The sequence below is a fragment of the Danio aesculapii genome, chromosome 11 (assembly GCF_903798145.1).
Source record: "Danio aesculapii chromosome 11, fDanAes4.1, whole genome shotgun sequence".
NCBI lineage: Eukaryota > Metazoa > Chordata > Actinopteri > Cypriniformes > Danionidae > Danio > Danio aesculapii.
Window position 1 is genome coordinate 34059799 of NC_079445.1, and position 16119 is coordinate 34075917.

At 36.7% G+C, this 16119-nt stretch overlaps 1 protein-coding gene across 1 annotated transcript in view; it reads left to right on the plus strand.

Annotated features, from left to right (window-relative positions):
* thsd7bb (thrombospondin, type I, domain containing 7Bb) overlaps positions 1-16119 on the plus strand; it is a 111341-nt gene that overhangs the window by 76684 nt on the left and 18538 nt on the right. The window contains exons 17-23 of the mRNA XM_056468854.1: positions 1470-1623; positions 3444-3582; positions 5760-5875; positions 5948-6062; positions 7515-7660; positions 9664-9838; positions 15393-15566. Coding sequence (XP_056324829.1) covers positions 1470-1623; positions 3444-3582; positions 5760-5875; positions 5948-6062; positions 7515-7660; positions 9664-9838; positions 15393-15566 — 1019 coding nt within the window. The remainder of the gene's footprint in view (positions 1-1469; positions 1624-3443; positions 3583-5759; positions 5876-5947; positions 6063-7514; positions 7661-9663; positions 9839-15392; positions 15567-16119) is intronic.

The window sequence follows — 16119 nt, forward strand, 5'->3', positions numbered from 1 at the left end:
ATGATTTTTATATTTAAAAATGGAACTAGTTTTATCATATCTACTTTTTTTCTCCCAAAATGTCCCCATTCTGCCACAGAACAGCAGAATATATAGTGTTTTACTTCTGTTTCTATGATAAAACAAATCCTGTGTGTGTCACACAGCAAAATAGTGTCATAAGTCAGCATTCAAAAGCGAGGAGAGGTCACAGCAGTGCCAAGCAGATTCATGGGGTCATAACTCTGCTTCTTAAAGATAAGTGAGGTCGTAACTCTGCCCTTCAGACTAAAGTGAGGTCAAAGGGGATGATGGGATACTGTGGGTAGTGTTGTAACTGAACAACACCTTTTTATGGTCGTGTTTGTTCTCTGACCCTGCCTTGGTAACATTTCCTTTGCATAAGTGCTCAATTTTACATTATTCACATTATTGTTATAATAAAAATCACAGTTTAAATGCTTCATAAAAGTACTTGAATTTAAGACACGGATTTAAAGCCTGGAAAGTAAGTAAAAGCACAGGTCCTTGAAAGTGCTTGAATTAAAATAACTTTTAATTAGGTTTTATTTCAAAAATTGTACTCAATTGTCAAAAACAAAATGAAAAAACTGAGAAAATCTTAGTTGGAGATTCTAACTCTTAATTCTTAGTGAAGTTTCACAAACTAATTTCGAGAGGCGCATGTGATATGATTGACTGCAGCTGGCCACCCATCTACATTCATTAGTTACCAATTAGATTAATCCCAACTCACTATAAGTAGCCTAGCTAGAACTACTCTCTTATCTTCGTTTTCCGAAGAAACCCCCCATCCACCCCATCACCTCCTTTCCTCCTTCTTTCCTCCTTTACCACGGGGAGCTCTCGAGAACCACCTGATCTCGTACTCCCCTCACATGCTCTATGGACCAGGCAGGAGCCCTGGGCTCAACTATCTCCGAGCTCAGGGTTCTCTCCTAGGGCAGCATGCCAAACCTGCTAACAGTTGTCAAACAATATCTAAATGTGAACTCTTGAAAATATATTGAATTGAAATCTTGTGCAATTTATTTTTGTTTATGGGAGATATTAAGGACATTGTCCCCAGAGGTGACCAGTATTTGTGTAAGATTGTTTTTGTGGGATGCAAAAAGACTTTAACAAGGAACTGGCTTAAAGACTCAACGTTAAAACGTAAGCAGTGGTTTGAGATAATTGAAGATATTCTGGTAATGGAAAAACTGACATTTATGTTGAGGATGAAAACAGTTATTTTAACATGACTATTTAAAAAAGTCATAATGACATTTCTAAAATAAATATATAGCGTGATTGAAGTAATTACTGTGAGGACTGTCATTGCACTACATATGCTGGGGTGTGAATTACAAAGGTGCCTGATTTAAAATGAATGGTGCTTTAAAAAGTCTTTGAATCTGCTGTTCATGAAAGCGTCTGAATCCTGAATATTAAATAATGATAATAGTATTTTTGTCTCTGACTAAAAGCTGCTTGAAAAGGGGAGGAGAGAACCAGGATGAGGTTGTTGATGATTCGCTATGCGACCTGGAGGAACGGCCAATCACAGCTAAGGCCTGTCTGCTGCCGTGCCCCGCCCACTGTGTGACATCGGAGTGGAGCCAGTGGACCAGATGTAGTGTGGTCAGTTTCTGAAACTTTCCTGACAGATGGATGATTAAGGGTTAACTAATGAATGGATAATTAATGTCAGGGTGGGGCCAAGTTTGTAATGATGGGCTTGTTACAGTTAAATAAGTGCAAAGTTTTTATTCCTTCAGCATTTCAGAAACTTTTTCAGTCCCTGAGATTCTGCTGTTTTACTTTGCTTTAAACAGCATGATGTAAACAAAACCGTACTGTAATAAAGAAGTATTGATTTGTAGAGGATTTAACTTAATACAATGCTGATTTTACCTTATTTAAAAGGGTAGTTCACCCATACATGAAAATTCTGTCATCATGTACTGATTCTCCACATGTTCCAACCCTGTTGGACTTTCTTTCTTCTGTTGAACACATAATAAGATATTTTGAAGAAGGTTGTAAACCGACAGCCATTGACGTCCATTGTATTTATTTATTTATTTATTTATTTATTTATTTATTTATCTATTTTTGCTATGAACGGCTACCAGTTTTCAACATTCTTCAAAATCTTTTTCGTGTTCAACAGAGAAAATAATCTTATAAAGGTTTGGAACCACTTGAGAGTGAAAAGAAATACTTAAAAAATGTAAACCTTTGGCTGAAATACTCCTTTAAAAAAATTTAAGTCATATAGAAAGTTAACTGGTAAACGCGTGAGCATGATTTTTGCTTAGCTATTGCGGATGTTTAATGCTTCTTTACTAAAAGTGCATCAAGCCTCATTTTTATTTATTTATTTATTTATTTATTTTATTATTATTTTTTTTTTGGATTTGGCATGCTGTGTTAGTAGCGTAAAGTTGCACAGCACCACCTTGTGTACCGTGGAAATTCTGTTTTCCATTAAGCGGCATCTAAAATCATATATGAAAAATCTAATATCATATATATGTATGAATGCTGAATAATGTCGTGAAAAAGGCTGATGATAATCGTGAGGGAAAATCGGTATGCACAGGCAATTTTAGCTACTGTATTTATAAATATTTCCTGTAAATAAATAAATATATAAATCCTGCTTAAACTTCTGTTGTAAATGCATCACTATATGTCAGAATTATTAGCCCCCTTTGATTTTTCTTTTTTTTTTCTTTTTTAAATATTTCCCAAATGATGTTTAACAGAGCAAGGACATTTTCACAGTATGTCTGATAATATTTTTTCTTCAGGAGAAAGTCTTATTTGTTCTATTTCAGCTAGAATAAAAGCAGTTTTCAATTTTTTACAAACCATTTTAAGGTCAAGATTATTATCCCCTTTAAGCTAATTTTTTTTTCCAACTGTCTACAGAACAAACCATCATTATACAATAACTTGCCTAATTATATTAACCTGCCTAGTTAACCTAATTAACCTAGTTAAGCCTTTAAATGTCACTTTAAGCTGTACAGAAGTGTCTTAAAAAATATTAGTAATTATCTAGTGCTTTATTAATAGTAATAATATCTAGTACAATATTATTTACTGTCATCATGACAAAGATAAAATAAATCAGTTATTAGAAATGAGTAATTAAAACTATAATGTTTAGAAATGTGTTGAGAAAATCTTCTCTCCGTTAAACAGAAATTGGGGAAAAAAAATAAACAGGGAGACTAATAATTCAGGGGGGCTAATAATTCTGACTTCAACTGTGTATATATATATATATATATATATATATATATATATATATATATATATATATATATATATATATATATATATATATATATATATATATATATATATATATACATACAATGAATCTGTGGGATTTCTATGGGCAGGATATTGTGTATTGGTCAGTTTGCCTGATGTGTTCATTCCTGCAGGACTGTAATGATGGAGATTTGAGCTGGAGGAGCAGAAGTGTTTTGAGGTGGCCTGAAGGAGATCACACCTGTCCTGAACTCAACCAGACTAAACCCTGCACCAATATGACCTGCCTCAAATACTCCTACGTTTACTCAGGTACTGTAACAAATATATGTACAGACACTGATTGTCAGAATGTCCTTCGTTCTCATAAGGGACTGTATCTGCTTGTTAAATATGATGTCACACATGTCACATTCTGGGTCCAAAGTGTCAAATCAGATGCCAAAAGCAAACAGCAACTGGTGCTAATATATGTTCACAGTTGACAGTGTTCACAGTTCAGTGTTGTAATGCCTTTTTCAACATAAGCTCATTCTGAAAACGTAGCCCTATATACATTTCCGGACATCGCAACTTATGGGTCAATCGGTGCTTTTGAAAACACTATTGCTTGGGTTTAGGGAAGGAGGAGGGTGGGTCAGTCGATCAGTCAGTCAGTCGTTCAGTTAGTCAAACAGTCATTCGACAGCGGCCTCTGGTGGATTTACGCTAGAACAGCAGGCACGAATTGTACTCGCAAGAGAAATTTGAGATCTGAAAAAGCGTATACAGCGGCCTCTAGTCAATTTGGAAAAAAAAACTGCAAAAATCATAGCTCCTGGGATGTATTTGGCGCTCTCTATAAATGTATATAGTGGTATGTTTTCAGAATGAGCCTGGGTGGGCATTATTGATGAATTCTATGATAATTTTTTTGAGATGATTGTAAGAAGAAATAGCTGTTTTGGCTAATGTCTTAAAGTAGCAATTAGGGAAGTTCACATAATCATTAGTACTGGAAATGTAACCTTTATATGCATATATATTTACATATACAGTATATAGTTTTGGTAAACCATTGTGGACAGGTTATAGATGTTTTAAGTTGTTGGTTTGTTTAAAATCTGTTTAAATCATAAACTGTCTGTTAGGAAGTTTTAAAGTTTGGATTTTCTGTCATATGTTTGGGAATTACAAAACTCATTCATTCATTCATTCATTTTTCTTCGGCTTAGTCCCTTATTTATCAGGGCTCGCCTCAGCGGAATGAACCGTCAACTATTCCGGCATATGTTCTACACAGCGGATGCCCTTCCAGCCGCAACCCAGTACTGGGAAACACCCATACACTCTCACATTCACACACACACTCATACACTACCGCCAATTTAGTTTGGGGGAAAACCGAGCACCTGGAGGAAACCCACAAGAGCATGGGGAAAACATGTAAACTCCACACAGAAATGCCAACTGACGGACTTGAACCAGCAACCTTCTTGCTTTGAGTTGACAATGCTAACCACTGAACCACCTTGCCGCCCATTACAATGACCTATTAGGATTATTTTAAGACACTGGAAATCAGTGAATCTGTGAAATTGTATCTCATGAATTTATGCTCCTGAGAGCATTTAACCTTTGATAAACATAATTTTTTATTTTCTATTTTTTTATTTTTATTTTTTTTTGTCATTCATTCATTCGTCCATTCATTCATTTTTTTTTCGGCTTAGTCCCTTTATTAATCCGGGGTCGCCACAGTGGAATGAACCGCCAACTTATCCAGCACATTTTTTACGCAGCGAATGCCCTTCCAGCTGCAACCCATCTCTAGGAAACATCCATACACACTCATTCACACACATACACTGTGGACAATTTAGCCTACCCAATTCACCTGTACTGCATGTCTTTGGACTGTGGGGAAAACCGGAGCACCTGGAGGAAACCCACGCGAACGCAGGGAGAACATGCAAACTCCACACAGAAACGCCAACTGACACGGCTGAGGCTCAAACCAGCAACCTCTACCTACTGTGCTACTGCGTCGCCTGTATTTTAGTCATTTTTGTTGTAATTTTATTTATTTTTTTGTCACTCTGTTTTTCCCTGTAATAATATGGCATAATGTAAAGTGTCTAAATATCAACATTCCAGAAAACCCAAAAAAACTTCATAAAAACAGATAGAAAAGAAAATCATAACAGTGGAGTTTATATCCATGCCTAACCTCAGATGTTCAGACAGTGATTCATCTGTTATAAATCATTCAAGTGTTAGTGTCTGGTATGCAGAAAGTCCAGCGGCTGTAGTGAAGGAACCATGATTTTGTAAAAGATCCGCTTTAATGTTTGGTATGACTAAACAGTGCTCATAAATGAGATTATATTACGAGGCTATTGAGTTTTCTTGATTCAGATGAGCAGAGGCATGGAGAAAAAACAGTATCTGTCACAGCTGAGTGTGTGTGCGTGTGTGTGTGTGCGTGCATGTGCATGTGTGTGTTTTAGACTGGAGCAGCTGTCAGCTCAGTGAAAGCGCAGTGTGTGGTCAAGGGATTAAGACTCGACTCCTGAACTGTGTGCGCAGTGATGGGAAACTGGTGGAGCTCAGCCTGTGCAAAGAGGTGACTGTGCTTTTCTCACTGGAATCCCCTCTGGGAATGCAGATGTTTGACTCTTTTCTGCTCTTTTTCTAGTTGGGTCCTTCACGTGGAAAGCTCTCAGCCCCCTGTGAAGTGGCCTGTCCTGTTAATTGCCTGATTACTGAGTGGTCTGCCTGGTCTGAGTGCTCACACACCTGTGGAAGCCAAAGTATGATCCCCAGTTTATATGTTATTATTCGTATTGTAATTTCTATTAGAAACATTTAACATTTTTCAATTTTCTTGCTATATTCTTCTTTTTCCCCTCTTTATTATTATTTTTACCGACCATTTCATTGGGGTGTCATTTTTGCACCATAATATTTTGATGATAACCAAGCTATTTTGTTAGATTAGTTTCAGTTTTGGCTTTTATATTAACTAATATATATATATAGAGACAAAAAAAAACACGTGACTGGAAACACACTCCAGGTGTGACTCGGAATGTCTTATTTGTCCTCCTGTGATCGGATTGATGAAATCGCATCTTAATATTAGCAGGCATAAACAACACGCACATGCGCGTGCTCTCACTCTCTCCACTGGGGTCTGACTGTCAGCATTTCACAGCGGATTCAGTGGAGGGACTAGAAAATCTAACATGTCAAAACTGACAAAAAATCGGACAAATATTGCGCTGCGAAGAGCAAAACTATTTTAAACTTAAGCCTACATTGGAAAATGACCATGGAATAAGCAGGATAATCAACGGCTTGCCGTGCGTTAAAGGATTTGAATGCACTCTGCTGTACGTCGTGTGATCCTTTGCCTCCACATCGTGCATTAAAATCTTTTAACGCACGGCAAGCCATTGATTATCCCTTATATATATATATATATATATATATATATATATATATATATATATATATATATATATATATATATATTTATATGCACACACACACACACACACAAATCATGTATTGCATAGCAGCATACAATAATAATACCTATAAAATATATACCTATATAATTAAAATATATACCTAAAATATATACCTATATAATTATTATTATATTATTATAAATTATATATATTGTTTAACATAAAAGGGTAATAACACAATAATATATAATATTGCCATTATGTTATATTCTAAATGGTAAATTGATAACTATTATAATTATTAGTATAAATATTTTTTTATTAATAATTAAAGTAATAAAACACCAATAAATACAAGTTTTTATACCATTTGTGGATGAAAAAACATAATGACAACAGAATAACAACAGAAAAGACAATAACAATATTACGATTAATCTTCATATTTTTATCATCAGTAATTACATTTATACATTTTATTGTAAATATTTAAACTTATTCTAAATCATAAGTGTCAATTTTTTTTTTCAAAGTCGGCCTGTAAAAATGAACTTAGTATCCCTGTAAAGTCAGCACACACCTGTATGTTTACACCCTTGAGAGTTCAGTCATGCTTCCTTGAACTGGGCTATTGTTGGAGCCTTAATTAAAGCATTTATCAGCCTCATTTATCTTAATTCAAGGCTCTGCCAGTCCCACGAGTAAACTCTTCCCCCACAGCGCTCATTGAATTCAGCATGCATACATACAGTGCACAGCTTAGACTCTGTGTGTGTGTGTATCATACAGGTCAGAAGTCACGGTCCAGGGTAGTTCTGCAGGCATCCAGTGATGGAGGTCGACCATGTCCATCTCAGCTCTCTCAAACGCGACCTTGTTCCATCAGGCCCTGCTACAGCTGGACACTGGCGGACTGGAGCCCCTGCAGGGTGAAGGTATTACTGATGCAGTAAAGGAAAACACAGAGCAAAAAAATTACAATATTACTTAATAATAATAATAATAATAATTACAATAATAATAATCATATATAATAATCATAATCAACAATAATGATAATACGTCTACTACTAATAATAATAATAATAAGCATTATTATTATTATTATATTATATATTTTATTTTTATTATTATTATTATTATTATTATTATTATTATTATATTTATTTAATATTTTTATATTTAATTGAACAGGTTTATTATTATTATTATTATTATTATTATTATTATTATTATTATTATTATTATTATTATTATTATTATTATTATTATATAATTTTATTTAATATTGTTTTATTTAATTGAACAGGTTTATTATTAATATTATTATTATTATTATTATTATTATTATTATTATTATTATATTTTTTATTTATTATTATTATTATTAATATATATTATTTTATTTAATATTTAAATAGGCGACGCAGTGGCGCAGTAGGTAATGCTGTCACCTCACAGCAAGAAGGTTGCTGGTTCGAGCCTCGGCTGGGTCAGCTGGCGTTTCTGTTTGGAGTTTGCATGTTCTCCCCACGTTCACGTGGGTTCCCCGCATTTCCGGGTGCTCCGTTTTTTTTGTGAGGGTGGGGGGGTTCCGGTAAAACATATGCTGGATAAGTTGGCGGTTCATTCCGCTGTCGCGACCCCATATTAATAAAGGGACTAAGCCGAAAAGAAAATGAACGAATGAATATTGTTATATTTAATTAAACATGTTTATTGTTGTTATTATTATTGTTATTATTATTATCATTATTTAATATTGTTATATTTAATAAAATGTGTTTATTCATTCATTCATGCATTTTCTTTTCGGCTTAGTCCCTTTATTAATCCGGGGTCGCCACAGCGGAATTAACCGCCAACTTATCCAGCACGTTTTTACCCAGCAGATGCCCTTCCAGCCGCAACCCATCTCTGGGAAACATCCATACACATTCATTCACAGTCATACACGACGGACAATTTAGCCTGCCCAATTCACCTGTACAGCATGTCTTCGGACTGTGGGGGAAACCGGAGATCACGGAGGAAACCCACGCAAACGCAGGGAGAACATGCAAACTCAGAAACGCCAACTGACCCAGCCGAGGCTCGGGCTCAGGTCAACTGACCCAACCAGCGACCTTCTTGCTGTGAGGCGACAGCACTACCTACTGCGCCACTGCGTCGAAAATGTGTTTATTGTTATTGTTATTATTATTATTTTATTTTATTTTATATTTTATATTTAAACATGTTTAATGTTAATATTATTATTATTATTATTATTATTATTATATTACTTTATTAATATTGTATACATTTATTAAGCGTGTTTACTATTATTATTTTATTTAATATTTTTTTAATATTGTTATATTTAATTGAACATGTTTATTATTATTATTATTATTATTATTATTATGTATTATTTTATGTAATGTTGTTATATTTAATTAAATGTGCTTATTATTGTTATTTTATTTTATATTGCTATATTTAATGTGTTTATTCTTCTTCTTCTTCTTCTTCTTCTTCTTCTTCCTATTATTATTATTATTATTATTAATATTATTATTATTATTATTAATATTATTATTATCATAGACGTAATACACTTTTGTAAGCAGAAAAAAAGTGAGTGAGTGGAGCGATTTTCTTTCAGGCAATCAGAAAGCGTCTCTGGCAGTGCATCATTATTGTGTTGGACAGAAGCCCATGCGGAGGCTCCATCACACTATCATGAGCCAATTATATTATAGTTAAATCTAGAGCGTTTCTTTCCACCCACACTTTCAGAATGACAGTAATGTAGAAAAATGACCAGAGATATTTCAGCGGCACACAAAAGAGGCATTACAAAATAAACAACTGTCACTATTTAGATCTGCATCGCTTTTCCATGGATCTTCAGATGTGTTTAATGCTGAATGTTGGTTTGTCTGGGTTTTTTTAGGGCGCTGACTGTGGCGAAGGAGTGAGTCGCAGAGAAAGGTCATGTGTGCTGCACTGGGGTTCTCTTTCAGGTCCTCCTCAGCCAGTACCAGTAGAGGATGAGAAGTGTGTTGGACATTTACAGAGTAAAGTCAGTGAGATTGAGTTTCTGCAGCCCTGCACTGTCCCTTGTCCAGGTGTGCATATCTAACATGAATACTAAACAATACTTAATACATTTTCCCTCAGTTTAAATAAAAAAGATAGGTTAATATAGACATTTTCAGAATATATTTTGTTTTTAACAGAAGAAAGGAGATTAGAAACTAAATGGAGATTTTATTTTTGGGTGTACTATCACTTTAAGAACATAACTCAGCACAGCATAAAACTTATAACAATCATATTAATTGTTGGCAATGTAATACACTACAATTAGGGCTGGGTGATTTGGTCTAAAATCAAAATCTCGATTAATTGATCATTTTGATTTGATTACGGACACGGTTAGGAAACACACACTATCTACTATCTATGATTATTTATTTAACATCAGTTTTGAACAACTGAATTTAAAACACACATTGCCGAAAACCAAGTCACTTTTTTCTGATAAAAACTTGCACTTTTGGAAACAAAATAAAATATTTTTAATGTTGTTTCATATTAAAAGTACAAAATAAGCAGTAACTTTTCTAAATAAGTAACTCTTGTATATCCTGTAAAAATATTTTACTTTATAACATTGTAAAATAACAGTGTATTTCTTGCATCTTCTGTAAACAAATATTTTAATGTAAATAATAATTTTAATGTAATGGAAAATATACCATCTCTGGCGCAACTTCCAATCATCGTCAGTGTAGTGCAAATTAAGGCTTGACTAGACATCAAATGTTGCTTCAAAGTGGATGCAGAAGTATAAATCAGTGTTGGCATCAGCCACGGTGAGGGGTATAAACCGCATGAAGACTGCCCTGGACCTAATGCTCGAGCTTGATGCAGAAGTATAAACATTGCACGGTCACGTGACTCCACACACAATAGGGAAAGTAATTGAAATAATTGACCTAGAAAAAATTTATCGATTATTGGCTCTCAATGTTGAGTATGGGGTATGGGGTTGATGTGATATTTTTTCTTTAATTAAAGATGCATTATATAAGTCATTGCTGACAATTAAGTCATTAATAATGTCACTTTAAACAAACCTTTTAACTTTGTTTATCAAAGAAAAAAAAAAAAAAGTCGTTTTTTTGTAAATACTATGAGTAATGAGAGATATATACAGTTAAAGTCAGAATTGTTCGACGCCCTTTGAATTTTTTTGTCTTTTTTAAATATTTGCCTAATGATGTTTAACAGAGCAAGAACATTTTCACAGTTTGTCTGATAATATTTTTTCCCCTTTAAGCTATAATTTTTTTCGATAGTCTACAGAACAAACCATCATTATACAATAACTTGTCTAATTACCCTAACCTGCCTAGTTAACCTAATTAACCTAGTTAAGCCTTTAAATGTCACTTTAAGCTGTATAGAAGTGTTTTGAAAAATATCTAGTCTAATATTATTTCCTTACATGTCCGCACCAATAGCCTAGTGGTTAAGTGAGATGACATAAAGCACCATGGTGCTCATGACGACCCGAGTTTGATTCCCGGCTCGAGGTCCTTTGCCGACCCTTCCCCTGCTCACATTAATTTCTTATTTTATATATATATATATATATATATATATATATATATATATATATATATATATATATATATATATATATGTGTGTGTGTATATGTTTAGAAATGTGTTGAAAACCTCATCAAGATGGCGCCGCGGATGGCCGCTTCGGCGGGGGGCTCTCCAGTGTTTGCACTGTTTTTGTTAGTCTGTCCTGTTTTATGTTTGTCAAACACGATCAGTTACACCAGGGACGAGCTGCTGAACATTCGGCAGTGCACACCAACTAATCAAGAACTGGATTTTGATTTTTGTGGCGTTTTGCGGAACATTGTAGTCGGCGGAGCAGCCGCATTGTGGAAACGCTACAAGACGCGCAAGCGTGGGAAGCGAGCCGGCGCGCTCGTCAGGCTAAGACAGCGCGGCTTCAGAACGGCGCTGCCCAGCATTCACCTGGCGAATCTCCGCTCTCTTCCTAACAAAATGGACGAACTATTTCTGCTCACATGCAAAAACAAGAACTTTAACAACTCTGCTGTCCTGTGTTTCACGGAAACCTGGCTAAACGAAGCCATTCCGGACAGCGCATTAAACCTACCAGACTTTCAGCTGTACAGAGCAGATCGCGATACGGAGTCAACGGGCAAAACGCGCGGTGGTGGGACATGCTTTTACATCAACAGAAGGTGGTGTACGGATGTAACTGTGTTAAAGAAGATGTGCTGTCCTGATGTGGAAGTGCTTTTCATTAACTGTAAGCCGTTTTATTCACCAAGAGAGTTTTCCTCGTTCATTCTCGTCTGTGTTTACATTCCACCGCAAGCACACGTGAGTACTGCGCTGCAACAGCTGGCTGATCTGATCACAGAGACAGAACAACAACACCCGGACTCTGCTTTTATCATACTTGGGGACTTTAATCAGGCAAAACTCACACATGAGCTGCCTAAATTCAAACAGCACATTACATGCCCCACCAGAGGCAATAAAATTTTGGACCATTGCTACACCACAATAAAGGATGCATATCGCTCCGTCGCCAGAGCAGCTCTAGGACTCTCCGATCACTGCCTGGTTCATCTTATACCAACTTACAGGCAAAAACTTAAAACTACTAAGCCAGTATTAAGGACTGTCAAGAGATGGACCAACGACACAGAGCAGGTCTTACAAGCCTGTTTTGAATGCACTGACTGGGATGTTTTTGAAGCTGCAGCCACAGATCTGGACGAGCTCACAGAGACTGTAACATCATACATCAGTTTCTGTGAGGAGTTATGCATCCCTACCAGGACCTACTTGTCATTTAACAATGATAAACCATGGTTCACACCAAAACTCAGACAGCTTCGTCAGGCCAAAGAGGATGCTTACAGGAGTGGTGACAGGATCCTGTACAATCGGGCCAGGAACACATTGACAAAGGAGATTGGTGTGGCTAAGAAAAGCTATGCCAAAAAGCTGCAAAACCAGTTTTCAGCTAACGACCCTGCATCAGTGTGGAGAGGCTTAAAAGATTTCACTAATTACAAGACACCGTCCCCCAGTATCGACAGCAATAAACATATTGCAAACGAGCTGAATATGTTCTACTGTAGGTTTGACACCTATGACCAGACACCTCACACCCACCCGGACCATCTCCCTACACAGCCATCAACACCACATCAACACAGCCCGGACCATCGCCCTACACGGCCATCAATACCACATCAACACAGCCCGGACCATCTCCCTACACAGCCATCAACACCACATCAACACAGCCCGGACCATCGCCCTACACAGCCTTCAACACCTCCAGCCATCTTCCTCTCCCCCCCTGCTCTTCAGATCAGTGAGGAAAATGTGCGTCAGATCTTCAGTAAACAGAAGAGAAGGAAAGCACCAGGGCCAGATGGTGTCTCACCAGCCTGTCTGAGAACCTGCGCTGACCAGCTGGCTCCCATTTTCTCCCATATCTTCAATAGATCACTGGAACAGCGCAAAGTTCCATCCTGCTTTAAGCGCTCCACCATCATCCCAATCCCAAAGAAGCCAAAGATCACAGGACTCAATGACTACAGACCTGTGGCCTTAACATCTGTGGCCATGAAGTCATTCGAAAGACTGGTGCTAGCATATCTGAAGGACATCACTGGACCCCTGCTGGACCCCCTGCAGTTCGCCTATAGAGCAAACCGGTCTGTGGATGATGCAGTCAACATGGGACTGCATTATACCCTACAACATCTGGACAAACCAGGGAACTACGCAAGGATTCTGTTTGTGGACTTCAGTTCTGCCTTTAACACCATCGTCCCATCACTGCTTGAGTACAAACTGGCCCAGCTCTCTGTTCCTAGCTCTGTCTGTCAATGGATCACCAGCTTTCTGACAGATAGACAGCAGCTAGTCAGAATGGGCAAAATCACATCCGACAGCCGCACCATCAGCACTGGTGCCCCCCAGGGATGTGTTCTTTCTCCACTGCTCTTCTCCTTGTACACCAACGACTGCACTGCAAAAGACCCCTCCATCAAACTCATTAAGTTTGCAGACGACACTACTGTTATCGGCCTCATCCAGAACGGTGACGAGTCTGCATACAGACAGGAGGTGGAGCGGCTGGCGTTATGGTGCAGATACAACAACCTGGAGCTGAACACGCTCAAAACAGTGGAGATGATAGTGGACTTCAGGAGAAACCCCCCTGCACTCCCCCCACTCACCATCATGAACAGCACTGTGGCTGCAGTAGAGTCATTCAGGTTCCTGGGCACCACCATCTCTCAGGATCTGAAGTGGGACACTCATATAGACTCTATTGTGAAGAAAGCCCAGCAGAGACTGTACTTCCTTCGTCAGCTGAGGAAGTTCAACCTGCCACAGGAGCTGCTCGTACAGTTCTACTCAGCTGTCATCCAATCCATCCTCTGCACTTCAATCACCGTCTGGTTCGGCTCGGCTGCCAAAACTGACCTCCGTAGACTACAGCGAATAGTCCGGACTGCTGAACGAATCACTGGCACAACCCTTCCTACACTTCAAGAACTGTACTCTTCCAGAGTGAGTAAAAGGGCTCGCAAAATCATTCTGGACGCCTCACACCCAGCACACTACCTGTTCGAACTGTTACCGTCTGGTCGGCGCTTCAGAGCACCGAGCACAAAAACAGCCAGACACAGGAAAAGTTTCTTTCCTCAGGCTGTCTACCTTATGAACAGTTAAATATTCCCCTACTGTGCAATAAATATGTGCAATACTTTCTCATACGCACTTGTACACAGCACCTTATATCAATATACAATGCAATACTTTCTACATTCGCACTTGTACACAGCACCTTGTAACCTGTATATTTATAACAATCTGTACATACAACTCAACATCCAGGTTTCTTCACTAACCGCATCTGTTTAATGTTTATCATTTTTTATTATTATTATTTTATTTTTTCAGATTATTTTGTGTTGTCACATGTCACTTTATGTACACTGGAAGCTTCTGTAGCCAAAACAAATTCCTTGTGTGTGTGAAGCACACTTGGCAATAAAACCGATTCTGATTCTCTGATTCTGATTCTGAAAAATCTGCTCTCGGTTAAACAGAAATTGGGGAAAAAATAAACAGGGGCTAATAATTCTGACTTCAACTATATAATAAAAAACATGTATAATGTTTATTATTGTCATCATTTCATTCATCATTTTCAAAAATACAGTATATCTAATATTGTTATTTTAGAATAATTACATAAATTTAATAAAATTACATTAATTTGTAATAAATTATTTTATAATTGTTTATATAATTTATAATTATTTATGTATAATTATTCATTATAAATAAAATATTATTTTTTGCATTTTAGCATTTAATTACATCTTTTTTTATCACATAAATAGTTCATGATAAAATCTAGATTTTTTATGCATTTTAACATAGAATTAATTACTTGCTTTATAATATTTAAATAGTACATTTGATCAATTTAATGACTTTGTAATGTAAACTATCAGTGACTTTCTGATAATTATATCTGCCTAAATTGAGGGTTAATGAGTGCTCTTTGTCTGACTGCTGTAATGTTAGGAGAGTGTCACCTGACCCAGTGGTCGCCGTGGAGCTCGTGTCAGCTGATGTGTCTGGATGGACGGAGCTTTGAGACGTGGGGTCGCCAGGCTCGATCCAGAGCTGTGGTCACTCAGGTGCAGGAGAACCAGGAATCTTGTCCCAGCCAAACCTATGAGACACGGCCATGCCAAGGTTTGCTTCTCCATGAGTAGTTAAGATTGTATTTATTTTTTTTTTTTTTGTGAAAATTTCGTGCTCTTTTAATTTTTCGCTCACATCTTTCGCCACATGCTAAATGCACAAACTGTTCACATTAGTGGCTTTTACCCCTTAACTGTTGCCCCCACTTTTTGAACACAAACATGAAAATGATATGTTCAACTTAAATGATTAGCAATCTTAAATGCTTGCTGAAGCAAACGAATGTTTTACGATTCTAATGAGTATCCTTGCTGCAAATTAATAAATAACTGTTGCTCAGTAATATCACAAAACTGTCACCAGACATGGAAACTAGATTTTTTTAAGCTTTCAAATGATTTATAGAGTGGGGGAAATCTTAGTAATATTAGTAATGAACACGTCACCATTTTTCTCAGAAAACATATTTCTAAAGGAGCGGTTAACTTGATTTTTTTTCCAGGTGTTAGAAACAACCAAAGAAATCCATATATGCAAAGAAAACAAATCTTATTAGTTTACAAATGAAGTTATGTGTAATAAAATTAAATGACGCAGGGAAAAT